Source organism: Talpa occidentalis, unplaced genomic scaffold, assembly GCF_014898055.3.
Source record: "Talpa occidentalis isolate TD23 unplaced genomic scaffold, MPIMG_talOcc4v2.1 talOcc4.6, whole genome shotgun sequence".
In the NCBI taxonomy this organism is placed as follows: Eukaryota; Metazoa; Chordata; class Mammalia; order Eulipotyphla; family Talpidae; genus Talpa; species Talpa occidentalis.
The window spans coordinates 87,584,448-87,612,234 of record NW_023604972.1 but is presented as its reverse complement, the minus strand read 5'-3'; the positions used below and the strand labels follow the sequence as shown (position 1 = coordinate 87,612,234).

At 41.3% G+C, this 27,787-nt stretch overlaps 1 protein-coding gene across 2 annotated transcripts in view; it reads right to left on the bottom strand.

The window, feature by feature from the left end:
- Positions 1-3,079: 3,079 nt before the first annotated feature.
- NAIP (NLR family apoptosis inhibitory protein) overlaps positions 3,080-27,787 on the bottom strand; it is a 40,615-nt gene continuing 15,907 nt past the window's right edge. For both annotated transcript variants that reach the window (XM_037530759.2, XM_037530760.2), the window contains exons 8-15: positions 18,600-18,681; positions 17,249-17,306; positions 15,046-17,139; positions 12,208-12,372; positions 9,827-9,979; positions 8,839-8,925; positions 5,351-5,515; positions 3,080-4,591 (exon numbers count right to left, since the gene is read on the bottom strand). In XM_037530759.2, the coding sequence (XP_037386656.1) occupies positions 4,227-4,591; positions 5,351-5,515; positions 8,839-8,925; positions 9,827-9,979; positions 12,208-12,372; positions 15,046-17,139; positions 17,249-17,306; positions 18,600-18,681 (3,169 nt within the window). In that variant the 3' untranslated portion in view covers positions 3,080-4,226. The remainder of the gene's footprint in view (positions 4,592-5,350; positions 5,516-8,838; positions 8,926-9,826; positions 9,980-12,207; positions 12,373-15,045; positions 17,140-17,248; positions 17,307-18,599; positions 18,682-27,787) is intronic.

Sequence of the window (27,787 nt, the reverse complement as noted above, 5' to 3'; positions counted from 1 at the left end):
AGCTATCTGAATACTTTTCTTTGGACTATATATGGCGAGTTGGATCTCTAAATTGTAGAAAAAACTACCCAAGCTGATTTGGGCAGTGGGTCAAATTGTTTACTACACATTCTGTGGTAAAACAAAATTAGACAAGATAATCTAGTCAGGAACCAAAGCTATGTTCTGTTTCTTTCCTTTTTTTTTTTTAAGATTTATTTTATTTATGCATATAAGAGCTGGGGTGTAGGCCAGAGGTGTGGTGGGGGGTGGTGGTGAGAGGTTTCACCAGAAACAGAGTGGGGAGCAAAACAGGCAGACTGACTGAAATACACTGCTGAGGGGAGCAGCGGGTGAGACAGGAGAGGTCTGCTGTGCCATGTGGGGTGCTCCCTGGCTGGGGATCAAACTTGTGCTGCAGTGGCTGCAGATAGCTTCATAGTGCCAAGACTTAACCCCTTGCGCCACCAGAGAGGCCCCTATGTTCTGTTTCTTGGTAGTCATAGTAACATTATTCTCTCTGCACCTTCCTGTTCTCTCTTCTGCTTTCCTCTACATTCTTATTAGGTACCTGCCACCCATGGCTGCCCAAGACATTCTCTTCTTTTTTTTTTTTTTTTAAAGATTTATTTACTTATTTATACAAGCACTGGGTACAGTCAGAAGCACGGGAGGGTGAGAGAATTCACCAGAGCCAGAGCGGGGAGCAGAGCAGGCAGAAGGACCGAAGTACACTGCTGAGGGGAGCAGCGGGCGGCAGGAGAGGTCTGCGCGCCATGTGGGACCCTCCTCCGGTGGCTGGGGAGCAGCCGGGGATCGAGTCGGCGCCGCAGAGGCCGCGGGCAGCTTCGCAACCCAGCGCTCAACCGCTGCGCCACCGGGGAGGCCCCCAAGACATTCTCTTCTCATCACAACCTTGTATTTCTATCCATTATCCATTTTTCTTTTTCTGTGTTCAGATTCTCAGGAGACTAGATCATATTTTAGTGTAAGGGTTGGTGGCCATGTGTCTAGTTCACTTATTTGCAGCAGAGAATGATGTAAGCATCATTCCTTTCAGAATTTTTTTTTTTTTAAAGATTTATTTATGTATACAAGAGCTGGGATACAGGCCAGAGATGCGGGGGGTGAGAGGATTCACCAGAGACAGAGTAGGGAACAGAACAGGTGGATTTAATGAAATACACTGCTGAGGGGAGCAGCAGGAGAGACAGGAGAGGTCTGCTGCGCCATGTGGTCAGCTCCCTGGCTGGCTTGGGGATCGAACTTGTGCTCCAGAGGTTACAGACTGTTTCATAGTGTGGTGCTTAACCCCTTGCACCACCAGGGAGGCCCCCTTTTAGAGGTTTTGACAGGTCTAAACCTAGCATATTGGTAGCTGCCCAGAATATACTTTGTTGGATAAATACTCAATGCCCGATAAGTAAGCTTCATAGAATGGGATAATCTATGGTGTAAGCTTTCTTGTACAGGATGAGTGAAGTTTTTTCGCCAGCCAATATTTTATACATGCAGCATGTTTTAACAGCCTGAGTATATGCCAAGTTAAATGTATTTATTTATTTTTAAAGATTTATTTATACAGGAACTGGGGTAGAGTCAGAGGCGTGGGAGGGTGAGAGAATTCACCAGAGACAGAGCGGGGAGCAGAACAGGCAGGTGGACCGAAGACACTGCTGAGGGGAGCAGTGCGTGAGAGAAGAGAGGTTTGCCGCGTCATGTGGGTTTCTCCTGGCCAGCTGGGAATTGAACCAGCGCTGCAGAGGCTGCGGCTAGCTTCACAGTGCAGTGCTTAACCCACTGCGCCACTGGGAGGCCCATGCCAGGATAAATTTAGTCATGAAGGTATTTTCTAACATGTTTTTGATGTTACCTCCGCTAGTACCTAATACCATTGGAAAGAGGTGGTAGATTGAGGAAATCATTCACCCAGCAAATAGTTACTCATTTTTTGGTGTCTGTGTTAAGCATTCTTCTAGATGTTTGGGAAATAGGAATGAACAGAACTGATTAAAAATTCCTGCTAATAGTAGTGAGAACCAGCCAGTAAACAAGTGAAATGTATAAGCTGGTAGATAGTGGTGCAGCCAACAGAGAAAAAGGAATTAGGGAAAGGGGTTTAGGAAATGACAAAGGCAAAAGGAAATGACAAGTCCATTCTTAGCATTTTCAGGGAAAAGCAAATAAACCAGCTGAAGTGAAGAGATGAGGTTCGGGAAGTTGCCAAGTATCGGAGCATAGGTAGGCCATGGTAAAGTCTTTAGCATTTGCTTTGACTGGGGGTCCAGTGGAAGCTTTTGAACCAAAGGGATAACATAATCTGATTTACAAAAAGAGTCTCATGATTGCTGATGGTTGAAGAGAGACCACAAGTTTCAAGAGAGGCAGCAGGCTGACTAGTTTAGGACAAGTGGGTAGTAATGTTTGGATCTGAGTTTATTTTGCAAGTAGAATTCAGAACTTCCAAATAGGTTACTTGAGGATAGGACAGAGCGAGGTGAGAATGATTCCCAAGGTTTTTGGCCTAAGCAAGCTGAAGGAAAGCGTTGGAATTTAAAGAAATGGAGAAATCTGCATAAAGAATATTTATGAAAAGAAGTTTAGATTTGGACATGTGAAATTTTAGATGCCCATTGGACTGGATATGAGTTCTGAGGAGAGATCTAGGCTAGACATACAAATTTAGTAGTATGTAGACATGGAATTCAATTCAGTTCATTCAGCAGGATAAGATAAAAACAAAATGTCACAAGGCCAGGGTGCTCCCAATGTTCAGAGTTCAGATAGGAGGAGCAGTAGAAGAGACTGAGGCAGCTCTCAGAGTTTAAAGGAAACCTGGGAGGGATACTATGGAAGCCAAAATAAGAATATTTTGAGGAATGATAGACCATATCAAAGCTACACTTAGGTCAAATTGCTGCTAACAAGTCAGGCAGGATGACATTGGGAAGTATTAGTGAGTTTAGCAATGTGAAGATTGTGGGTCACCCTTAAAAGACCTGTTTTGGTGGAATGAAAGAATAAAAAAACCTGGTGGGAGAGCATCAAAGAGAACATGTAAAGATAGCAGATTAAATAAATCTGTAAGGAATCTTGTATTTCTAAGTTTTTATTACACATATTTGGATCTTAGTAAAGTCATAATCCATTACAGCTTTGTTTTATAAAGTTATTTTGTGAAGTTTGATTCATTCGTACGTATGTATCTAAGTGCAAGTAAACATTTTCACACAGAGTATATATTTTAAACAAATGGGATAATACTATACATAATGTCCCGATGACTTAGACTTAAGGAAAGTTGGAGGACTAATTTTGACCTTAGTAAGAATAAAAGTTAGGGTAAGAGAATGTTTTCTAATTTATACTAACATTGTGAATTGGAAATGGCCTTCCAGCCTTTGAAAAAAATCTACTCTTAAATGACAGAAATGGACGCAGATGTAAATGTAGACTTTGATATCAGAAGTGATACTTTGAGCAATATGAAATCACTGAAGACAAATCTTTTTCCCTGAGCAGAGTATATTCATAAGAAAATTCTAATGCCATTAAGTGCATATGATGAACTCTCAGACGTGGTTATCTAAAATTCCCAGTATTCGAGAGAATAAAAATTTAGCTAAATTCTGTTCTTCAAGTTTTGCTTATGTAATGCATTGAAACAAAGCCTCTGAAATAACAGCATTTTCCTTTAATTTCTAAACATTGGCAGTAGATATTAAATAAATAATACATATGTGCTACAAGAATTAAGAACTATTTCTTGGCCTACAACAGATCCATTGGAACTCTGTTCCTATAAAGTCATGTGACCTGTATGTGAGACAGATGCAATCCTTAAATTAACCATTTCATATATAACTTGAATATTTTTTTTCCATATGTTGATTTTAACATTGGTCAGTGCACCTCTTCCTAATTCCTCCCTTTGGCACTTCTATTTTATGTCACCATAGTTAACCTCAACCTGATGCCTTACTCTAGAAATAGACATTTATTTGTATAAAACTGATTTAGGGGCTTAACTTTAGATGGGGAAGAACATTCAGAGATTTCGGACGTGCTGTAATAATCTGTTTCTTAAACCTCATCACTTGATAACCAGGGTGTTGGGAAATTTATTTTACTACACATTTTAAAAAAGCTCTTTTATATGCAGTATTAATACTGTGTTGAATAATTGGGTTTTCAGAATTGTTGACAAAAATTTTCTTGAATCAGCAGTTTTTTGCTACTTAAATCTTCTACTTCTGAATGATTGGATTGAATGGCATTAGCAATTTATAGTGTATATTTAAGCGTTTAGATTGAGGATGTTTGTTTTTCATGGCATTAAGCAGTGCAATGTCTTCTGCATCCAGGAGCCAACCTTCCATATGAAGATGGGTGAGGCTTGGCAGTCGTGATACACATTGACTCAAAAACTTGAGCGTTGTGGCTTGAGTTTTGATACAATTTGTGAAATGCCTGGTTATACACAGCTGCTGCAATTTTGGCAGGTTGTCCAGTGTTTGAAAGAAATTTTTATATCCTTCTTCTGTGATTTTGTGATTTACTGAAAGATTTAAGATCTCAAGGTTCTGGAAACCTCCAATGATTGCTACCTTGGCTATAAAAACAAAAGATTTATGGAAACAAAATCATAAGGACTATCTCAGTAATGGCAGACTAGGTTCTCTGAACCAATCTCCTTCCCTGCAATCACCAAAAATAGAAATTGCTCCAGTATTTTCTAAATACCTCCCGGATTTCCAGAGTGACATCACCAAGATGACAAATAAGTCATTCCTACTTAACTGTCCCTCACAAAAATAAAATATTCAGATCCGTAAAGAATGCAGAACAAGACACCACTGTCCAAACCCTACAACACTGGGGCGACCTGGAAGCAATCTGCACGAATGCAACAAAGACAGACTATGTTAGAAGGATACTGGAGAGAGCCACACATCTGCGTGATAGCAGGCAGGTGAAGAGGGAGACACACAGAGGTGGCAGTCTGGGGTAAGTCTGCCAGAACAACTGATGCATGGGGTGTGGGGAGCAAGGGGGATAGTAGAGACAGTGTGGAGTGGAGGACCTGTGGTGCATGTGGACTGGGACCACAGCCTGAGGGCGACAGAGAAGGGACACTAGACAACAGCACCCCCTGCCCTACTTTTTAGGATCTGTGCAGCTGTCCCCTTCTCCCCCCCATGGATTGCAGCAGCTCACCCACCATCCCCTGTTTGCCTATAGTACCTACACCTAGAGCAGCCAGCCATAACCAAACACTAATTATTTTTAGAGGGGCGAATGTTTTTCTTGACATTATGCTGTGAAGAGCTTGACTAATACCACTGAAACCATTTATCTGAGGGTAGCTTACCAATTTCCAACACACTGTCATCGTCCAAATTCTGGCAACATGAGAGAACCCGGAGACACTGAAGATGCTGGCACTGCTGGATAATCAACTTGCCAACGTGATGAATCCCATCTCCCCCAGGAAGGATCAGTTCTTCCAGGTTACTAAGAGAGCCTAAAGCATAGGCTATCAGAAGAAACAACAATGTAATCTTGCCTCAAAGTCATGTACAGTCCAGGAGACCCTATGTAGCATAGAGGCTGTTCCTCCTCAACAGCAAGAGAAGGCTCAGTCTACACCTCGATTGCTACTTTTAGACACTATTCCCCAACAATCTCTCCTGTGCTGAAGCCCAGAATGTATGTTATATCTCCATTTCCTTTTTTATTTTTTTTTTTATAGAGGCATGTTTTATTTATTTGTTTGTTTGTTTGTTTGTTTGTTTTTTGTTTATACATGCACTGGGTACAGTCAGAAGCGCGGGAGGGTGAGAGAATTCACCAGAGCCAGAGCGGGGAGCAGAGCAGGCAGAAGGACCGAAGTACACTGCTGAGGGGAGCAGCGGGCGGCAGGAGAGGTCTGCGCGCCATGTGGGACCCTCCTCTGGTGGCCGGGGAGCAGCCAGGGATTGAACCAGCGCCGCAGAGGCCGCGGGCAGCTACGCAACCCAGCGCTCAACCGCTGCGCCACCAGCGAGGCCCATCCATTTCCTTTTTTAAAATGAAATGTCTACTGACTTCAAGGATACAAACTTGGTCTTCAGTGCCTTCACCCTTGTTGCTTGTCATCAAACCTCCTGCCTCTCTTCAGTGATCTACCCCCGCCTCCAGTACTAAATCCTCACAATCACCGCTCTCCTAGCTTTCTTCACACTTTGATCCCTTCTTAGGATGGTACATTATGGATCAATCTTTAGATCCCCAGAAAGTTCTCTACTTCTGAGGCCTCAAACCTGAAAATGTTCAGAATACTCTCTGGGATAAAACAATGACCCGGGCTTATCTTTTGTTTTCCCCATCCCAGGTTTTTTGTTTTTTTTTTTAAAGATTTATTTATTTTTATACAAGAGCTGGGGTAAGGCCAGAGGCGCAGGAGGGTGAGAGGATTCACCAGAGACAAAGCAGGGAGCAGAACAGGCAGCTGACCAAAACACTGCTGAGGGGAACAGCACACGTGATAGGAGAGGTCTGCCACGCCAGGTGGGATTCTCCCCCCCGCTGGCCAGAATTGAACCCATACTGCAGAGGCTGCGGACAGCTTCACAGCACTGCGCTCAACCAGCTGCACCACCGGGGAGGCCCCCCACCCCAACCCAGTTCTTCTATCAGTCATTTCTCCATGGAATTGGGTTCCTTTCAGGGAGGCATGTATTTAGAAGCTCTGGGCAGCCAGTGTGCCCGTTAGTACTAGGGTGCTTTGTAGTCTCTTGCTTGACTGAGTTGAGAACTATGTATATGTGTGGGTACATAGAAACATATTGGAACATGCATATCCACATATGTATGTAGATTTAATTATACAAGTTAAAAGCCATGGTTCCACATCAATATTTCCAATTCCAATTTAACACTTCAAAGATCTTTCTGGCTTCCCCATTCAATATAAATTCCTCTCCAACAATGAGGAAACTATACCTAATACCTGCCAATTTGTTTTAATAAACCTGGGTGCATATACCAACCACTTCAACCTTCTTGCTTTGCCCCACTCACATGGTTAACCTTCAGAGAAAAGAGACAGGAAGACAAAACCCAAGTGACTTAAGCATGCTAAAATGGAGAAACTTCATTACTCATCCAACTCTCTTTATCCTCCCCTGTGCTAAAGACAAGACAACATGCCCAAGATGGAATCTTTTATGCTAAACTCCATGTCACCAAACTGAAACATTAGAGTTTCAGTTCTCCCAGAATTGGTACTTAACTAGTCAATCAGGAATCACCTGACCAGTAGTTAGGTAATCTGCCTGACAGACCCCCAACATTGCATAAAGGAAAGTAATCTTAATATAACCAAACTGCTTTTTGTCTAAAGTTCCTTGTTCCTGTTCCCTCTGCCTGTAAGCCTTTAATTTTTTACAGCTCCTCAAGGCTTCTTTCTGTTTGCTAGATTGAAGTTGCACAATTTGAATCCAGTCGTGCCTAAAACTCAAAAACTTTAGTATGCCTTAGTTTTTTTTAAACCTTTTAGGATTTCTTCCATGAGCAAAGATTACCTTTGTGATCATTTTAAAAACCTGAAAATGAGGGCCTCACCTGGTGGCGCAGCAGTTGAGCGCTGGATTACGAAGCTGCCCGCAGCCTCTGCAGCGCCAGTTCCATCCCCTGCCGCCAGGCGAGGGTCCCACATGGCACGCAGACCTCTCCTGCCACCCGCTGCTCCCCTCAGCAGTGTACTACGTCAGTCTGCCTGCTCTGCTCTCCCCTCTGGCTCTGGTGAATTCTCTCACCCTCCCGCGCTTCTGACTATACCCAGTGCTTGTATAAATAAATCTTAAAAAAAAAAAAAAAAAAACTGAAAATGTACTTAAGCTCTTTCTATAGTTCTCATTTTGTTAAATCTGGGTTTTCATGTACTGAGTTTTCTTAATCTTAAAAGATAGGTTTATCTATGTTCCATAAACCTTTCAAACAACAGTTATATAACATGTTTGGAATAGTTACCTGACAATGGAATTACGTAGTGCTATACTGATAAAATATATATTCTAATAAGTCAGTCACACTGAGAACACTGCTTTGAATGAAATCAAGTAAGACCAAGTCATTTGATCTTCCTCCTAATTAAAAAGGGCTGCTAAAACATGTGATTTGTTGTAGTGTGAGATAATCACCTCAAAAGGATGAGGTAGTATTTTTCTCAATAGGATTAGAGTAGGACTCTTGTCACCTTGGCATGGGAACTAGAGGTCAATCAAGGCCCACCAAAGCCTTTCGTGTGAGGGCCTCCAGACAAAGAGAAGTGTCTGTTCTTTTCCAAGTCCTTTACCTTAAGAAGAAATCGGTATGCTCTGAACTTCTACCCTTTTCCTAATCAAAAAAGCAATCACCAATCTCCCTTCTATGACTTAGAAGTTGCACTCTCATCCAGTTGTAGGTTTACCTAGCAGATGTTTTCTCAATCTAAGAATTCATCTTTATTCTCAGAGTAAGGATGAGTTCACTCCCTTCTTTTCTGTCATGTGAATCTTTCTCTACTGTGTCCTTTATGCTCTAGATCACAAAATGCATGATAAATATTGCTGGTCTGCTCGATTCTGTAGAGTTTACAACCATTTAAATTCACTCTGAACATATTAAGTTGATTGTTTTTCTCGCTAACCCATGTGATGCTGTTTCAATTACCTCTCCAGTCAGAAGAACTTGGAGTGCGGGTTATAGAATGATTTCTTTTGTGACACACACACACACACACACACACACACACACACACGCTAATACAAGATAAGGATTGGAGGATTAAGGGGAAAGAATAGAGAGTAAGTAAAAGGCACTATTTTGTAAACATACCAAATTTTTCTGATGCTTCCTTATCAGTTATTATTTGGCTTCCAAGGTTTAGTATCTTCAGAGAAGTGAAATTTGGCAAAGAAATGACTATAAAAGAAAAAAATTAAAATTTGTTTTAATTTGTCAGCCACATCTGATACCAAAAAGTAATGTGTTCAAAGAGTATTTATTTCTAAAGTAATAGAAATTAATAACTCAGATTGAAGTAACTAGTTTGACTAAATAAACATTTTTAAAAGATTTGTTTATTTATGCATACAAGAACTGGGGTACAGGCCAGAGGTGTGAGTGTGGGGGGATGAGAAGATTCACCAGAGACAGAGTGGGAAACAGATCAGGCAGACTGACTGAAATACACTGCTGAGGGGAGCAGCAGGCAAGACAGGAGAGGTCTGCTCTGCCATGTGGGTTAGCTCCCTGGCCAGGGATTGAACTCGTGCTGCAGTGGCTGTGGAAAGCTTCAGAGTACTGTGACTTAACCCCTTGCACCACCAGGGAGGCCCCGACTAAATAAACTTTTTTTAAAAGATTTATTTATGCATACAAGAGCTGGGGTACAGGCCAGAGATGCAGGGGGTGAGAAGATCCACCAGAGACAGAGTGGGGAACAGACCAGGCAGACTGACCGAAATACAATGCTGAGGGGAGCAGTGGGTGAGACAGGAGAGGTCTGCCTCACCATGTGGGTTTCTCCCTGGCCAGCCGGGGATCGAACTCGTGCTGCAGAGGCTGTGAATTGCTTCCTAGTACGGTGCTTAACCCCTTGCACCACCAGGGAGGCCCATAAATAAACTTTTTTTCAGGAAATCTGACTATGAAATTTTAATTTTGGAAACAAATATACCTCCTTTATGGTCAGATACTGATTACCACAGTTTTGTTCTTTAACATCAATTGCATTTTAAAAATTTGTTTTTTAAAAGTGATTAAAATGAATGCATGTCCACAGAAACACATTAAACCAAAACACTACAAGTACGGCTCTTACCAAAAGGAGCAGGTTTAAAATATGGCCCAAAAAGCTTAATTTCTTGGAGTTTCTTGCAGGAGGCAAGTGCAGTCATGAGAGACTCAAAATCCGAAAAGATTTTACATTGCAGGTGTAACACGTGAAGATTTGGAGAATTCTGAATTAATTTGACTGTAAAATACCAAATATGTCAGAAATTTGAGACTAAATTTCTATCAGAATTAGCCATATAATTTATCATTCTGCCTCAACAATACTGTATTAAAACAAAGCACCAAAATAATGATCCAAGAATCAGGATTTCAGTTCAGGTTCTGCAACTAACTAGTGAGCTCTTGTGAACTTGGACATGAACAGAACCCTGCCTGGGGATCAGTTTTCTATAAAAATAAGGGCATTGATGTAGTAGATCACTTCAACTTTAACATCCTATGTTTGCACATGACATTTACACGAATGAATACTATACAAAGAAACGTAAAGTCAGTAACAACTCCGAAGCAAAAACTAAAATTGATGCCCAAATTGCAGACAAATGTAAAAAAGGTATCATATCCAACTTCAATAAATTTTTTTGCACAGAACTCTGCCTTATCAAATCCATAGAGATTTACATTTCCTCGGCCTCCAGTGTTCAGTAGCTACTAAACTAGGGGACTGATGACACTTAAGTCATTTAAATGATATACTGAGAAAGATGGTTGCTACAAGTTGTCTTGTCAACCGTGAGGGCAGGTTAGTGAGAAATCAACAAATACTTCTGATGGATAACAACCCACAAATTTCTTTCCCCTGATCTGGTACATTTCTAAGTTGCAATGTATGCTGTTTAAAAAAAATACAAGATAAAAGAACTCTACAAAATATTTATTTATTTATTTGTTTATATTTATTTATTTATTTATTTATTTATTTAATTTTCTAGAGGCATGTCTTATTTATTTATTTATTTATTATTTGTTTGTTTGTTTGGTTTATACATGCACTGGGTACAGTCAGAAGCATGGGAGGGTGAGAGAATTCACCAGAGCCAGAGCGGGGAGCAGAACAGGCAGAAGGACCGAAGTACACTGCTGAGGGGAGCAGCGGGCGGCAGGAGAGGTCTGCGCGCCATGTGGGACCCTCCTCCGGTGGCCGGGGAGCAGCCGGGGATCGAACCGGCTGCAGAGGCTGCAGTCAGCTTCGCAACCCAGCGCTCAACCGCTGCGCCACTGGGGAGGCCCCTATTTGTTTATATTTATACAAGCACTGGGTTCAGTCAGAAGCGCAGGAGGGTGAGAGAATTCACCAGAGCCAGAGCGGGAAGCACAGCAGGCAGAAGGACTGAAGTACACTGTTGAGGGGAGCAGCAGGCGGCGCACCATGTGGGATCCTCCTCCAGTGGCTGGGGAGCAGCTGGGGACCGAACCAGCGCTGCAGAGGCTGCGGACAGCTTCGCAACCCAGCACTCAATCGCTGCGCCACCGGGGAGGCCCTCTACAAACTATTTTGAACAGGCAGTATACCTGTGGTTCAAAGCTTACTTCTCTGAATTCCAGATCTACCACTTCCTTAGCTGGGTAACTATGTGCAAATTATTTATTACCTCTCTATATAATCCTCAATTTTTCCCCTCTAAAAGGAGAATAATAGTACCTTGCCTCATAGTGTGAAGGTTAAATGAGAAATGCTTAGAACAATTCCTAAGCATATAGTATGGGCTCAAAAAATTACACATTATTCTTTGGGCCTCCCTGGTAGCACAAGGGGTTACGTCAGTACTATCAAGCTATAGCGAGCCACTGCAGCATGAGTTCGATCCCCCACAGGGAACTAACCCACATAGTGCAGCAGACCTCTCTTGTTTTACCCATTGCTCCCCTCAGCAGTGTATTTCTGCTGTTCTGCTCCCCATTCTGTCTCTGGTAAATCCTCTCACTCCCCGCACCTCTGGCCTATACCCCAGCTCTTTTTTTTTTTTAAAAGATTTATTTATGCATACAAGAGCTGGGGTACAGGCCAAAAGTGTGTGTGTGGGGAGGGTGAAAGGATTCACCAGAGACAGAGTGGGGAGCAGAACGGGCAGACTGACCAAAGTATACTGCTGAGGGGAGCAGCGGGCGAGTCAGGAGAGGTCTATTGTGCCATGTGGATTGCTCCCTGGCCAGGGATCGAAGTTGTGCTGCAGTAGCTGCGAATTGCCTCACAGTGCTAACATTTAACCCCTTGCGCCATCAGGGAGGCCCCAATAAATAAATCTTAAAAAAAAAAAAAATTATATATATATATATATTTTTTTTTTTTTTTCTTGCTTAATGAGAAAGAGTGCCATTCCCACAGTTTACCATGGATGCAGGCTACACCTTACTCAGATCCACAAAGCTTTTCCAAATGATACAAAGTCAAAATGTCATCCTTACCTAGCTTGGAAAGCCCATACTCAGCTGAACTGTGGATCAATAATTTCTTCATATGTTGGAAATTCAGTTCTTCAGGAATAGCTCTAAAAACATTATCTTTTTTATCCAGGTTCACAAACAATTCTTTCAGGCACGGAAACTTGTCCAGATTAGAAAAGAGTTGATCTAGAAAGCAATACACAGTATCCATTAAACTAAAGAGTTCCAAATGAAAAACCTGATACTGCTTTTTGCCGTATTAACTGGTTACTATACAGGAAGACCTCTTGTTACTCTCTGGATTAACAAAAATATCTCCTCGATGAGTAGTGCTGAGACAACTGGATTTCAACATGCAAAAGAATAAAGGTGGACCCCCTACTTCCCTAACTAAAAATGAATCAACAACCTAAATATAACAGCTAAAAACCATACAACTCTTGACAGAAACATAGGGATAAAACTTCATGAGTGGATTTGAAAGTGAATTCTTAGATATGCTACCAATGCAACTGCAAAAAAAGAAAAAATACAGATAAATCAGACTTAGGTGAAAATATAAAACTCAGGTGCATTAAAGGGTATATTCAGAAAATTAAAAGACAATCTATGATATAGAAGAAAATATTTTTATTTTTATTATTATTTTTTTAAAGATTTATTTATTTATTTATACAAGCACTGTGTACAGTCAGAGGCGCGGAAGGGTGAGAGAATTCACCAGAGCCAGAGTGGGGAGCAGAGCAGGCAGAAGGACCGAAGCACACTGCTGAGGGGAGCAGCGGGTGGCAGGAGAGGTCTGCGCGCCATGTGGGACCCGCCTCTGGTGGCCGGGGAGCAGCCGGGGATTGAACTGGCGCTGCAGAGGCTGCGGGCAGCTTCGCAACCCAGCGCTCAACCGCTGCGCCACCGGGGAGGCCCTAGAAGAAAATATTTTTAAACCATGTGTCCAGTAAGGATTTAGTATCCAGAATATACAAAGAACGCTTTAGCACTTGCTATTTAACAACAAAAACCAATTAAAAATTGCAAAAAGGACTTAATAGACATGTTTCCAAAAAGACAAAAGCCAATAAACATGAAAAAGATACTCAACATCATTAGTCATCAGGGAAATGCAAATCAAAATGACTTCAAACTACTAGGATGACTATGGGATTAAATGATTAAAAAACAACTGTTGATGAGGATATATGGAATTGGAGTCCTTGTGTATTGCTGGTAAGAATGTAAAATGGTACAATGTGGAAACAGTTTGGCGGTTCCTCAAAAATTAGAATTGTGGGTCTCCCTGTGGCAAAAGGGGTAAAGTCTCAGTGCTATCAAGATATCACCAGCCACTGTGACATGAGTTCGATCTCATGTCAGACAGGCAGAACTCTCCTGTCTGGCTCACTGCTCCCCTCATTAGTGTTTCTCAGTAGACTGCCTCTTCTTCTCACCACTCTTTCTCTGGTGAATCTTCTCGCCACCCCCTCCCCACCTCTGACCTACACCTCAGTTCTTATATGCATAAATACATATAAATAAATCTTTTTAAAAAGACTGGATTGCTCTTGATACAAACCTGCAATTCCACTTTTGGTTATTTATTCTTTCCCCCAACAAGAAAACAGGGTCCCAAAGAGATGTTTGTGCCCGCATGTTCATAGCAACCTGACAGTGACCAGAAGGCTGAAACAACGCAAGTGTCCAACAGCAGGTGAATGGATAAAATGCTACATGCATACAATGGAATATTATTCAGCTATAAAAGGCATGAAGTCCTGACACATGTTCCAATATAGATGAACCTAATGAAACACGCCAAATGAAATGAAAGCCAGACACAAAATGACTAACATATTGGATAACTAGGTAAATTCATGGCAACAGATATTAGAACAAATGTTAGCAGCTAGAGAGGGGAGTACTGTCTAACAGGAACAGAGTTGGGGATGCTGAAAAGATTCTGTAAATGAATGAATGAATGGTGATGGATGTACAATATTGTGAATATACTTAATGCCACTGAATTATACACTTTAAATGGTTAAAATGGTAAGTTGTATGAATGTTTTACCATAATAAAAACATTTGATAAAATGAGCTAATTTCCTCTAAATTTGATAAACATCAACCCACAAATTAAAAAAATGTTAAGTGATCCTCAAGCAAGACACATACAAGCAAAACTAGACTTACAATAAACTACTGGAAATCACATTAACAACAAACAGAAAATAAAACAAAGCTAAGTAACAGACAAAATAAATGCTAGAAATTGGACTGCAGAACTGAGGTTATCAGAGGGAAAGGAGCACCAGTGGACTGTGTGAAGGATTAGCCATGTTGGATGCAGAAGGATTATTGGTGCACTGTGATGGGTATTGTGTGGTCAAATATCTAAGGTGTGTTATATGCTCCTAAAACACAGTGGAGCATACCAAGTCACCTCAATAAAAAAACACAACAATAAATGAAAAACCATGTATCATTTATGAAAGTATCCAGAGACACTAAGCATCCAAGAATAAATCTAATGAAAAAGCACTGCTTATACAAGTGTAAGAAGACATAAATGGCAGTTCTATTTCTTCCATTAAGCAGGTAGGGTGAGAGTGGTGCTCAAGTGTCACCTTTTACTAAATCTGTAATTTGTGTCTTTATTAAAAGTGTTTACAGTTAAAATTTTATCTCAGTGTCTGAAAACCACCTAGAGGTCTTTCACTAATTCATACTACTGACAAATGACTTTATATTATATTAGTCTACTAACAAACATTTATGATCTCATCTCTTAAGATGTTTTCATCCACCTAGAACTCAGGGGAAATTAAATTATACAAGAGTAGTCCTCTAAAATATATCCAGATATACCTTGTATCAGGGTTGTCTCTGAAATTTCCAGAGATTCCAGAGAATGCAGGGTGAGAAGCAATTCCTGATCTACTGTACTCAGCTCATATTTGTATAAGGAGCACTTGGTGAAAGAGTCCTTAAACTGTCCAAGAGCTGGGCGAATGCTTTCAATAATGCCCTTGCTTTCCTTTAAATAGAGTTCAATGTGCTGTGAGGCTGAGAAAACTTCCATTAAACTCTCCAGCATCTCCTGGTCCACAGCATTAGTGCCAGTCACATGAACTTCTAGAAGGGGAATCTTGTACTGCTTTGGAGAAAGTTTCCAATAGCCATTGTAGATGTCTAGTGGTGCACTGCAATGCATATCCAGAAGTTCAACCATGTCTTTCTCTTCAGCTATATTCTGCATCAATTTATTCAAAGCTTCAAAGGAAGAAGCATAGTCTTCATCTGTAGTTGGTGCCTGTGATTTGTCCATACATGTTTCCAGGATTGAAAGATCTGGTATGTATGCCCTTCTATTTCCTGTTATGGAGACCTTGATACTCTTCAACAATAATAGGCTTTCTGGGTGGTCATAAAAATACTGTAACTTAAGTTGATTCAAAGTGAGGGTTTTCCCTTGAAGGAATTGCAAAATAAATGGAGAACATGCAGCAACAGTGTTGCTTTGATAAGCAATTTTTATGGCAACAGCCAGTATATGTTCTGAAGCAAGTGAAAAGTAACTTTGTGGGCATAATTGAAACAATAGCCTAGTAACAGACATCATGTCTGAAATTTCCTGATGCTGCCTCAGGTATTCATCATTTTCAGATATATTCTCCAATGACTCTGTATTATCCAACATAAGAAGCAAATGAGATACAATTTTTGGTGCTGCCTTTGTTGAAGAGAAGCAGGAGACATAATCCAAAAATTTGTTATCATAACTTTTAATCATTATGGATGAGTTGATTTGTTTCAAATAATAAAGTCCCAAATCTTGATCTTCTTGCCTATCAGAATCAAGGAGTTCAACCAGCCGCATTCCAGCAAGAAATTCTTGAAATGCACGATTTAAAAACTGATAGACAGGTCTCAGCCTTTGGGCTGTGAATTTGCTCATCAGGTACATGGCTCGATCTTCATCAATTCCTGCTTCATTAAGGTCATCCTCATTAAATGCAAAACAAGCTGCCATAAACCCTTTCAAGGCCAGCTCACCACAGGAGGACACGTTTTCTTTGAAGTCAATTGTCCTTTTGTGCTTGAAGGAAAGGCATTCCATGTAGGACTTGAACACCAGCTCATTAAAGGTCTCGTGAGAAGAATACTCAAACACAGTACAGAGTACTGCCACCAAGAGTGGGGTTCTGAAATAGTCCATCACACTTACTTTCATCCTAAAGTGAATCATAAACTTTCGCAGATGGGTTACATTATGAGGAAAGAGCTTCCGTAATATAGAGACTGTATTATAAAAGGGAAACACTTTGATCTCTAGAATGGTATCTAGGTATCGGCAGATGTCCCTTCCCCTGTTTGTATGGATGGCAATTAATAAGCAGGTTTTTGAAAAGTGGTTTTTTTGAATCAGTTTTTCTATGACTTGTGGGATTGAGCACATTTCTTTGTACTCATCCAGAAGGAATAACACCTGATTCTTTAACTGCTGAATTATGTTCCTCAGGCATATTTCAGCAACAGATCCATCCATCCCTAGGAGCTGGTCACAAATGATGTCAGCCAGCCCCTGCTCCCGTCTGGTAGAGCTAAGGGAGAGATAGAAGACCAGCTGGAACCTATTTAACAAGGGACAGCATCCTGTTGCCCATAGAAGAGCTATTTTCTTCAGAAGGACCGTCTTTCCACTGCCTGCTTCACCCTCCACACACATGACAGTGTTCAAGCTGGCAAAGACCTCAGGTAGCACCACAGGTCCTTGCACAGGACTGGCGATGTGTCTTGAAGCAAGGGACAGATCACAACCCAGCAACTCATTAGTGGAGAGAGAAGAAAAGCCATTAAGCAAAGAAGTGTGGTAGAAACTGGCCCTGGTGTACGCTTTTCTCAGGCGCTCACTCAGATGCTTTGCCTCCTCAAACCACTGGGTTTCAACCTGGACCGTCTCTGGAGAGAAGAAAGGAGGCATAGTCACCAATACTATTTTGTAAAATGCCCTACATATAGGTACATGTGCACACCTATATAATCCCTTGTGTGTCATCAAGATCCTTACCTGGTACTATAGAACTATCAGCTGCTGAATCTTCAAGACAGCTTTCACTTGTGATATCCTTTAAAAATAAAATCCTTTATTAAATCAAAATTTGTATAAGAAGCTGTGGCATCATGGCGCAAATATCATTAGGTACAGCTTCTGAGCCATGTTATTAATGACACTTTTAATTTTATATACTGGGATATGAAAAGGTCATGTTGCTTCCTTAAAAAATAAGTTATTTCAGGGCCTCCCTGTTGACACAAGGGGTTAAGACGCAGCCTATGAAGCTGTCCGCAGCTTCTGCAGCATGAGTTCAATCCCCGGCCAGCCAGGGAGCAAACCACATGGTGCAGCAGACAATTTCCTGTCTTGCCCGCTGCTCCCCGCAGCAGTGTACTTCAGTTAATCTGCCTGTTCTGCTCCCCACTCTGTCTCTGGTGAATCCTCTCACCTCCCACACCTCTGGCCTGCACCTCAGCTCTTGTATAGATAAATAAATAAATCTTTAAAAAAAAAGTTATTTCTATATCTCTAAACTTTTGTTCTTCAATTTCATGTTTCGGTTCACAATATAAAAAATGAATCAAGTGAATGGCAGGGTACTTTGTTTTCTCTTTATGGGATGGCAAACAATATACTTAATATACAGCCTACGGTAGCGTGGGTAAGTGTTAAACTGAGAGTGGCATGTATCCCATAGAAGTACATAGGATTTCTCAGTTTTAAGAGGCTGATTTGGATGTTTTCTCTGTAAAAGAAATACACCTTCATAGGCCTGAGAAAGGCTCCAAATGTCCTACAAATGTGGATCACAGAGGAATCCAGGTAACCTGGATGCTAATCAACTCTAAGTCTCGAAGAGCCTGGGCCTCACAGTAACAGGGATTTACTCTATGCTTCGGGAAACTAGGTATTCTCTCTTGCTTATTATAGCATTCCTATCTGAACCTAACACATGACAGGTACTTAATAGGTATGTGTAGACCTACTTGTCTGATTACTCATTTATGATGTGTAAATCCTGTTCAAAAACAGCTTTTAATCACATGATCATATAATGCTAAATTTAAGTGTTGCTTTTTTTTTTTTTTAAATATATTGGCCATCTTTTCTTTTCTTTTTTTTTTTTATGATTTATTTATTCATGCATACAAGAACCGGGTACAGGCCAGTTGCGCAGGAGGATGACAGTATTCACCAGAGACAGAGCAGGGAAAAGAACAGGCAGACTGATGAAATACACTGCTGAGGGGAGCAGTGGGCGAGACAGGAGAGGCCTGCCACTGCGCTGCAGAGACAGTGTCACAGTGCTGCGCTCAACCGCCTGCGCCACAAGGGGAGGACCCAAAGTGTTGTTTTTCATTACCGTTACTTCAGAAAGTTCCCCATCACTCTGAAGGTCTGGAATCACTTCTGGAGAGGACTTCATATTTTGGAGAAACAGACAACTAAACACAAAAGATACAAGAATAATTGTATTCAATTAAGCATTTGTATTTGTTTTTTTTTTTTTTTTAAAGATTTATTTTTATTTATTTATACAAGCACTGGGTACAGTCAGAATCGCGGGAGGGTGAGAGAATTCACCAGAGCCAGAGCGGGGAGCAGAGCAGGCAGAAGGACTGAAGCACACTGCTGAGGGGAGCAGCGGGGCAGGAGAGGTCTGCGCACCATGTGGGACCCTCCTCCGATGGCCGGGGAGCAGCCGGGGATCGAACCGGCGCTGCAGAGGCCGCGGGCAGCTTCTCAACCCAGCGCTCAACCGCTGCGCCACCGGGGAAGCCCTGTATTTGGTTTTTAAAAAGAGTTTTAATGGCAAACATTTAGTACAGAGGTACTACTTCTAGTGATATTCACTGTCTTGTGACTATCAAACAAGACATTTATATGGTAACTCTCAACAATGGAAATGTAAATGGTTTATAGTGTGGCTAACCAGTAAATTTGGTGGAATTAATGCATATTTAATATTCATGAAACCAACTAAAATGAACCTAAAGAATCAAAAAGTACTGAAGAAAACTCCCCCTATGAATTCTTTTATATATATATATTTTTTTTAAAAGATTTTATTTATTTTTTGTTTTATTTTAAAGAACTTTTATTTATCTTATTCACATAGCTTTATTTTCCCTTACTATTTTATTTATATTTTCAAAATTATGATAAAGTATTATGCAGTTTTATATCCTACTTATTTCACATAGCAATATACTGAGTATTTTCCATTTTACTATATATTCTTTACAAATTTAAAGAATTCTATAATTCTTCAAATTGATATAAAAGTAAGTTTTATTTGATCATTCTTGTATAATTGGAAGCTAAGCTATATCCAGTTTTTCATACTGTGAAATATTTTGAGTATTGCTTTTCTTCTTAATTTAAATTTTATTTTTTATATTCCCCATACAATTACAACCCCCTTAATTTGGCCCTATGCCCTCCTTTCCCCTCCCCCCTCCCACCATAGAGTGTCTCTGGTTCATAGTTCTTTGTCAATTTGATTATTTCTTTCTTATAGTTATTCTTTTTCCTGGTCCCTTATTTAAGTTTTCTAGATTCCTGCTATGAGTGAGACCATCCGGTATTTTTCTTTTTTCTTTCTGGCTTATTTCGCTGAGCATGATCCCTTCCAGCGCCATCCATGTTGCTGCAAATTGCATGTGGTTATCTTTTTTTGAATGCTGAGTAATATTCCATGGCGTATATGTACCACATCTTCTTGATCCAGTCATCTATTTTTGGGCATTTGGGCTGTTTCCAAAGCTTAGCTATTGTAAACAGTGCTGCTATAAACATAGGGGTGCAGGTGCTCTTTGGAATTGATGTTTCTGTGTCCTTTGGGTAAATACCTACGAGTGGAATTGCTGGATCATATGGAAGCTCTACCTTTAGTTGGTCCAGAAATCTCCACACAGCTCTCCATAGTGGTTGGATCAGTTTGCACTCCCACCAACAGTGCAGAAGAGTTCCTTTTTCTCCACAACCTCACCAACATTTGTTGTTGCTAGTTTTTTTAATATGTGCCATTCTCACTGGTGTAAGATGGTACCTCATTGTAGTTTTGATTTGCATTTCCCTGATGACAAGTGATGTTGAACATTTTTTCATATGCCTGTTGGCCATTTGCATTTCCTCTTCAGAGAAGTTTATTTTTAGCTCTTCTGCCCATTTTTGGACTGGATTATTTTCTTTGTTTTTGTTGCGTCTCATTAGCTCTTTGTAGATTATTTTATTATTTTTTTTATTTATACAAGCACTGGGTACAGTCAGAAGCGCAAGAGGGTGAGAGAATTCACCAGAGCCAGAGCAGGGAGCGGAGCAGGCAGAAGGATGGAAGTACACTGCTGAGGGGAGCAGCGGGCGGCAGGAGAGGTCTGCGCGCCATGTGGGACCCTCCTCCGGTGGCCTGCCGGGGAGCAGCCAGGGATCGAACTGGCACTGCAGAGATTGCTGGCAGCTTCACAACCCAGTGCTCAACCGCTGCGCCACCGGGGAGGCCCCCCTATGAATTCTTGAACCAACAAAAGAGTATTTTACAAACACTGGTCAAATCCAAATAAAGTTGGAAGTGACAGTAATGTACCAAGTCTTAATTAATGCCTTAATTTTGACAAATGTAACATGGTAATGTGAGATGTTAGTATTAAGGGAAGCCTGCTGTGAGGGTATAGGAATCCTCTATATTATCTTTGCATCATTTCTCTAATATTATTCCCAAATAAAAGGTTAGTGTTTTTAAATTTCATCAATATTAAGACTAAAGAGCTACCTCATGTATATTCTCTAAAAACTCTTTGCCAGATGTCCTTAAACTCAGACATAAATACACTATAAACTAATGAGTGTCATCTACCTGAAGAACTGAGGGAGGAAATCTAAAGAGCTACCTACAATGATTAACATGGGTAAAAAAGAACTATAAATATGAGTAGATCAATGGGAAAATGAGGACCAATCAACCATTTTGGGCTCATTTTTTGTGCTACAGAATCATGGAAATAAAGCAGAACATTTCATTTCATTTGTTTTCCTACATGATTTGGAGATGAGTCCAGGAAGAGAAGATTAGTCACAGAAAGACAGCAAGTAGAAATTTTAATGATATTGTCTAAGGTCACTGTGCCGATAGACCCATGAAGGAAAAGGACTCTAAAGTAAGAAAAAGTACAAATTGTTTCACACAAAATGTATGCAGTTAATTGCCAGCAGACTTGCACCACAAGAAATGTTAAAAGAATTCTGCAGTTAGGGCCTCCCCTGGTGGCGCGGCGGCTGAGCGCTGGCTTGGGAAGCTGTCTGCAGCCTCTGCAGCGCCGGTTCGATTCCCGGCTGCTCCCCGGCCACCGGAGGAGGGTCCCACATGGCGCCCAGACCTCTCCTGTTGTGCCCACTGCTCCCCTCAGCAGTGTGCTTCGGTCCTTCTGCCTGCTCTGCTCTGCTCCCCACTCTGGCTCTGGTGAATTCTCTCACCCTCCTGCGCTTCTGACTGTACCCAGTGCTTGTATAAATAAATAAATAAATCTTTAAAAAAAAAAAAAAAAAAATTCTGCAGTTAAAAGGAAAATGATAACAGAAGGAAACTTGGTCCTATTCATAGAAATATGGGTTTCAGGGAAGAGACTGAGTGGGCAAGTTGAGACATTATTTTCTCTTTTTAAAATGCATTTAAAGATTATTATTAAAGCGGGCCTCCCTGGTGGCCTACGGGTTAAGTCTCAGTGCTATCAGCACTACAGCCTGAGATCTATCCCCAGCCATGGAACTAACCCATATATGGCGCAGCATACCTCTCCTGTCTTGACTGTGGCTCCCCTCAGCATTTCAGTAAATCTGCCTGTGCTGCTCCCCACTCTGTCTCTGGTGAATCCTCTCAACCCCTGTACCTCTAGCCTACATTCCAGTTCATCTGTGCAAAAATTAAATAAAGGATGATTGAAAAAATAATAAAATAAAGATAATTGTTAAAGCTATTATATTGTAAAAAAAATAATATATATGGAAGTAAAATACATTAAAACAATAGCATGTAGGGGAGAAATAAAAGTATACCATTATTTTGCTCATATATTATTATGTGAAGGTGACTAATACATTAAAAACACACTGTAATTTCTAGAGCAGGCACTGAAAAGACAAAAACGTAAAGCTAATTAGCCAACAGAAATAAAATGGAGTAAAAAATACACAAATTCAAACAAGTCAGTGAAACAGAGAAATAGGAGATGGGATAATAAACCAATGGTAAATCAATAAAAATATTTAATGAATTGAAGCAGTTGACAGAGAATTTATATCTTTTTTTTAAAGATTTATCTATTTATGCATATAAGAGCTGGGGTACAGGCCAGAGGTGAGAGTGGTAAGAGAATTCACCGGAGACAGAGTGGGGAACAGAACAGGCAAACTGACTGAAATACACTGCTGAGGGGAACAGTAGGCAAGACAGGAGAGATCTGCTGCCCATGTGGGTTGCTCTCTGGCCGGCCAGGGATCGAACTTGTGCTGCAGAGGCTGCGGATTGCTTCATAGTGTGGTGCTTAACCCCTTGCGCCACCAGGGAGGCCCCGAGAATTTATATCTTGATTTAAATTTTATTCACTGGTTACTTATCTATTTTTTTTCTGTCTATTGTTATCTACTAATCTGCTTTTGGGTTGAGAGTCCCACGGTCTTCTTGGATCTATTCAAAGAGGCATTGTGTAAATATACAAATGCAGACCCAGAGTTCTATGAGGGCCAGACTTTACTAAAGGATAAATTTATGCAACAGGTAGCCCCTCACATGGCTCATAAAATTGCAACTGTTTGAATCATCAGTTTCTATACCTTACACTGAATAAATATTACTTATTTTACAATTTCCCTCTAAATCTATCTGTAAATATTTTCAGTTTATTTGAATGAGTGAAAGAAATTCAAGAGATTAGATTTAAGTCCAACCATATTAATAATCACATTAAATGTACACATTTTAATCACCCCCATTAGAAAACAGTTGTTGGGAACAACACGGTGGTATAGCGAGGCTGGGATCAAACTCTCTCTCAAAAAAAGAAAAGAAACACTAATGAAAGGACTGATAATGAGCTTTTAGCTAAACCTAGAGGCTTTATTTTTTTTTTTTTAATTTTTTCTAGAGGCATGTTTATTTATTTATTTATTTGTTTAGACATGCACTGGGTACAGTCAGAAGCGCGGGAGGGTGAGAGAATTCACCAGAGCGAGAGCGGGGAGCAGAGCAGGCAGAAGGACCGAAGCACACTGCTGAGGGGAGCAGTGGGCACAACAGGAGAGGTCTGCGCACCATGTGGGACCCTCCTCCGGTGGCCGGGGAGCAGCCGGGAATAGAACCGGCACCGCAGAGGCCGCGGGCAGCCTCGCAACCCAGCGCTCAACAGCTGCGCCACCGGGGAGGCCCAAACCTAGAGGCTTTAAACCAGCTACACAACATCAGCAATTCTCCAGACTGCCCAAGAACCAAAAAGGGGACAAAAAAAGGAGGTGTCCTTTCTGCTCAGGCACCTAGCCGAAAGGGGAACCAGCCCATCAAGCCAGCCGACATCCTACAGCCTGGATTGGATCCTAGCCTGCAACCCCACCCTACTACATCTGGAACCCCCAGATACCCACAAGTGGGCAACTCAGGCCTCAGCACTAGCAGCCAGCTCCCCAGGAACTGACCCCTTGTTTTTCTCTTCCCCCAGACGCAACTCGGGAGTCAGCCTCTGCTGGGAGGCACATCTCACTCAGCCCTATGGCGCCACCTAGTGAACAGGGCCAGAACACCAGCCACCAGCTCCTGTTGAGCACTGAACTCAGCCATACCACTCCACCAGCCCATGCCTCCAAGCCCACCAGGCAGATCCTCCCAGTTGCCATGCCCTGTAATGGAGACCCTCAGCTGTCCCCAGCTATACCAGGAAGTGCATTCCACTCAGCCTGCTGTACCTGCCAGTAGACATAGCCACAGCCAGAGCCTCATGGTGCCGGGCCCTACATCAGGAGCCAGACCAAGTGGTCTGGTCGAAGGAAACCCCTGCCCAGCTGCCACAGCGTTCCCAACAGTGCAGATCCACCCATGCCAAGGTGAGAGTACTGGGACATCCTGCCCACCAGCATCAGTAGTCTGGTCAACAGGTGCCATGGGAACCCCTGCTCTTAGCCAGTACCAACAGTAGCCCAGGCAGCATGGACATCCACCCACACCAGGGTAAGAGCTATGGGACATTCTGCCTGCCAGCTGCAGTGGTCTAGTTGATGGGTGCCATGGGAACTCCCCCAAACCTGCCCAGTTGCAACAGCATGGAAATCCATCCACTGGCCATTAAATGGGGTCCCGTAGGTGGGAGCTGAGGGGAGAGCAACAGAAGCACCTGCCCCCGCCTCCACCCAGGGACACAAGGATGGTTCAACATCCAAAAATCAATCAACATAATCTACCACATCAACTGAAAGAAAAATAAAAGCCATGTGATCATATCAATAGATATTGAGAAAGCATTTGATAAAGTCCAACATCCATTTATGATGAAGGTCCTTGAAACACTCAGGATAGAAGGGAAATATCTTAACATAATAAAAGCCATATATGACAAATGCACAGCTAACAGCGAACTTAATGGTGAAAAACAGAAATCCTTCCCATTAAAATCTGGAATAAGAAAAGGTTGTGCACTCACACCACGGCTTTTCAATAGAGTACTATAAGTCCTAGCTAGGGCAATTAGGCAAGAGAAAGACATAAAAGGAATCCAAGGCCTCCGCAGTGGCGCAGGGGTTAAGGACACAGTGCTATCAAGCTATGGCCAGTCACTGCAAGATGAGTTCGATCCCTGGCCAGGGATATAACCCATATGGCATGGCAGATGTCTCCTGGTTCCCCTGCTGCTCCCCTCAGCAGTGTATTTCAGTAGATCCAACTGTTCTGCTCCCTACTCTGTCTCAAGTGAATTCTCTCAGCCCCCACGCCTTTGGCCTACACTCCAGTTCTTGTATACATAAATAAATAAACCTTTTAAAAAAAAAAAGGATTTCTAAATTCCTGCTATGAGTGAGACCATCTGGTATTTTTCCTTTTTCTTTCTGACTTATTTCGCTGAGCATGATCCCTTCTAGCTCCATCCATGTTGCTGCAAACTGCATGTTTATCTTTTTTGATTGCTGAGTAATATTCCATGGTGTATATCTTCTTGATCCAGTCATCTATTTTTGGGCATTTGGGTTGTTTCCATAGCTTAGCTACTGTAATAAATAGTACTGCTATAAACACAGACCAGAGACACACTACTGGGGTGGGGTGGGGGCGGGGAGAGGAGGGATTGGGGTCAAGATAAGAGGGGGTGCAGTTGTGTGGGAAATGTAGCCAAGATGAAAATGCATGCATTGTGCAAGGATGAAAAATGATGTAAGAATTATATAAAATATTTTTTAAAAAAAGACTGATGTGGGCCTCCCCGGTGGCGCAGCAGTATGAGCGCTGGGTTGCGAGGCTGCCTGCAGCCCCTGCAGCGCCGGTTCGATCCCCGGCTGCTCCCCGGCCACCGGAGGAGGGTCCCACATGGCGCGCAGACTCTCCTGCCGCCCGCTGCTCCCCTCGGCGGTGTGCTTCGGTCCTTCTGCCTGCTCTGCTCCCTGCTCTGGCTCTGGTGAGTTCTCTCACCTTCCCGCGCTTCTGACTGTACCCAGTGCTTGTATAAATAAATAAATAAATAAATCTTTAAATAAATAAATAAATAAGGAAGAGAAAATACACTTTAAAAAAAAAAAAAGACTGATGTATTTTTACTTTTAAAAAATAAAGGCATAAAATCCTGACCAAAAAAAAAAAACCAAAATAGGGAAAGAAGTGAAACTATCATTATATGCAGATGATATGATAATATAGAGAATCCTAAAAACACCACAGAAAAACTAATTAAAACAATAAACCAAATTAGTAAAGTAGCAGGTTACAAAATCAATCAACAAAAATCAGTAGCCTTTCTATATGAAAACAATCAATCTCAAGAGGAAGAAATTAAGAAAGCCATCCCATTTACAATTGTACCCCAAAAATTAAATACCTGGGAATACACCTAACAAAAGAGGTAAAAGACCTATACAAGGAAAACTACGAAACACTGTTAAAAGAAATAGAAGAAGACACAAAGAAATGGAAAGATATTCCCTTGCTCATGGATCAGAAGAATCAACATCATAAAAATGTCCATCCTACTAAAAACAATTTATAGATTAATGCAATTCCAATAAAAATCTCAATGACATTCTTCAGAGAAATAGAACAAATGCTGATGAAATGCATATGGAACCACCAAGATCCCCGAATAGCAAAAGCTCTCCTGACTAAAACGGGGAAGAACAGAGGCATTACACTCCCAGACTTCAAATAATACTACAAAGTCATTATTATAAAAACCTCATGGTATTGGAACAAAAACACACAGCGAAACCAATGGAATAGAATTGAAAGCCCAGAAATAAAACTACATATATATGGTCAACTAATATACAACAAAGGAGCAAAGAATATACACTGGAACAAGGAGAACCTCTTCAATAAATGGTTTTAGGAAAACAATTGCAACATGCAAAAAAATGAAACGCGACTACTATCTCACACCACATACAAAAATCAACTCAAAATGGATAGAAGACTTGAATGTAAGACCTGAAACCATAAAATATAGAAGAAAACACAGGCAGAACATTCCATGACACAAACCTCAGAAACAGCTTTGAGGAATCTTCTCCAGAAGCAAGGAAAACAAAGGAGATAAACAGCCGGGACTACATCAAACTTAAACGATTCTCTACAGCACAAGAGCTAATAATCAAAACAAAGAGATTTCCTAGTGAGTGGGGAAAATACTTTCACACTGTTTGACAGATAAGGGACTGATAACAAAGACCTACAAAAATTTACATAACACAAACAAGCCAGTCCGAAAATGGGGCAAAATAACTAAAAAAGACACTTCTCCAAAGAAGAAAGGGAAATGGCCAACAGGCATATGAAAAATTGCTCAACACACTAGTTATCAGGGAAATGAAAATCAAAACCACAATGAGATACCACCTCCCTCCAGTAAGAATGGCCCACATTAAAAGAAAGTGGAAACAACAAATACTGAAGAGGATGTGGAAATAAAGAAACATATGAAAAATTGCTCAACACACTAGTTATCAGGGAAATGAAAATCAAAACCACAATGAGATACCACCTCCCTCCAGTAAGAATGGCCCACATTAAAAGAAAGTGGAAACAACAAATACTGAAGAGGATGTGGAAATAAAGAAACATTCTTACACTGCTGATGAGAATGTAAACTGGTCTAGCCACTATAGAAAGCTGTGTGGAGGTGCCTCAGACACTAAAAATGAATCTACCATATGGTCTAGCGAGTCCACTGTTAGGAATCAACCCGAAGGACACAAAAACACTAATTTGAAAGGAAATCTGCAACCTATGTTTATTGCAGCACTATTTACAATAGCCAAGATAAGGAAATGCCCCAGAATAGACAAATGGATCAAAAAGTTACGGTACAT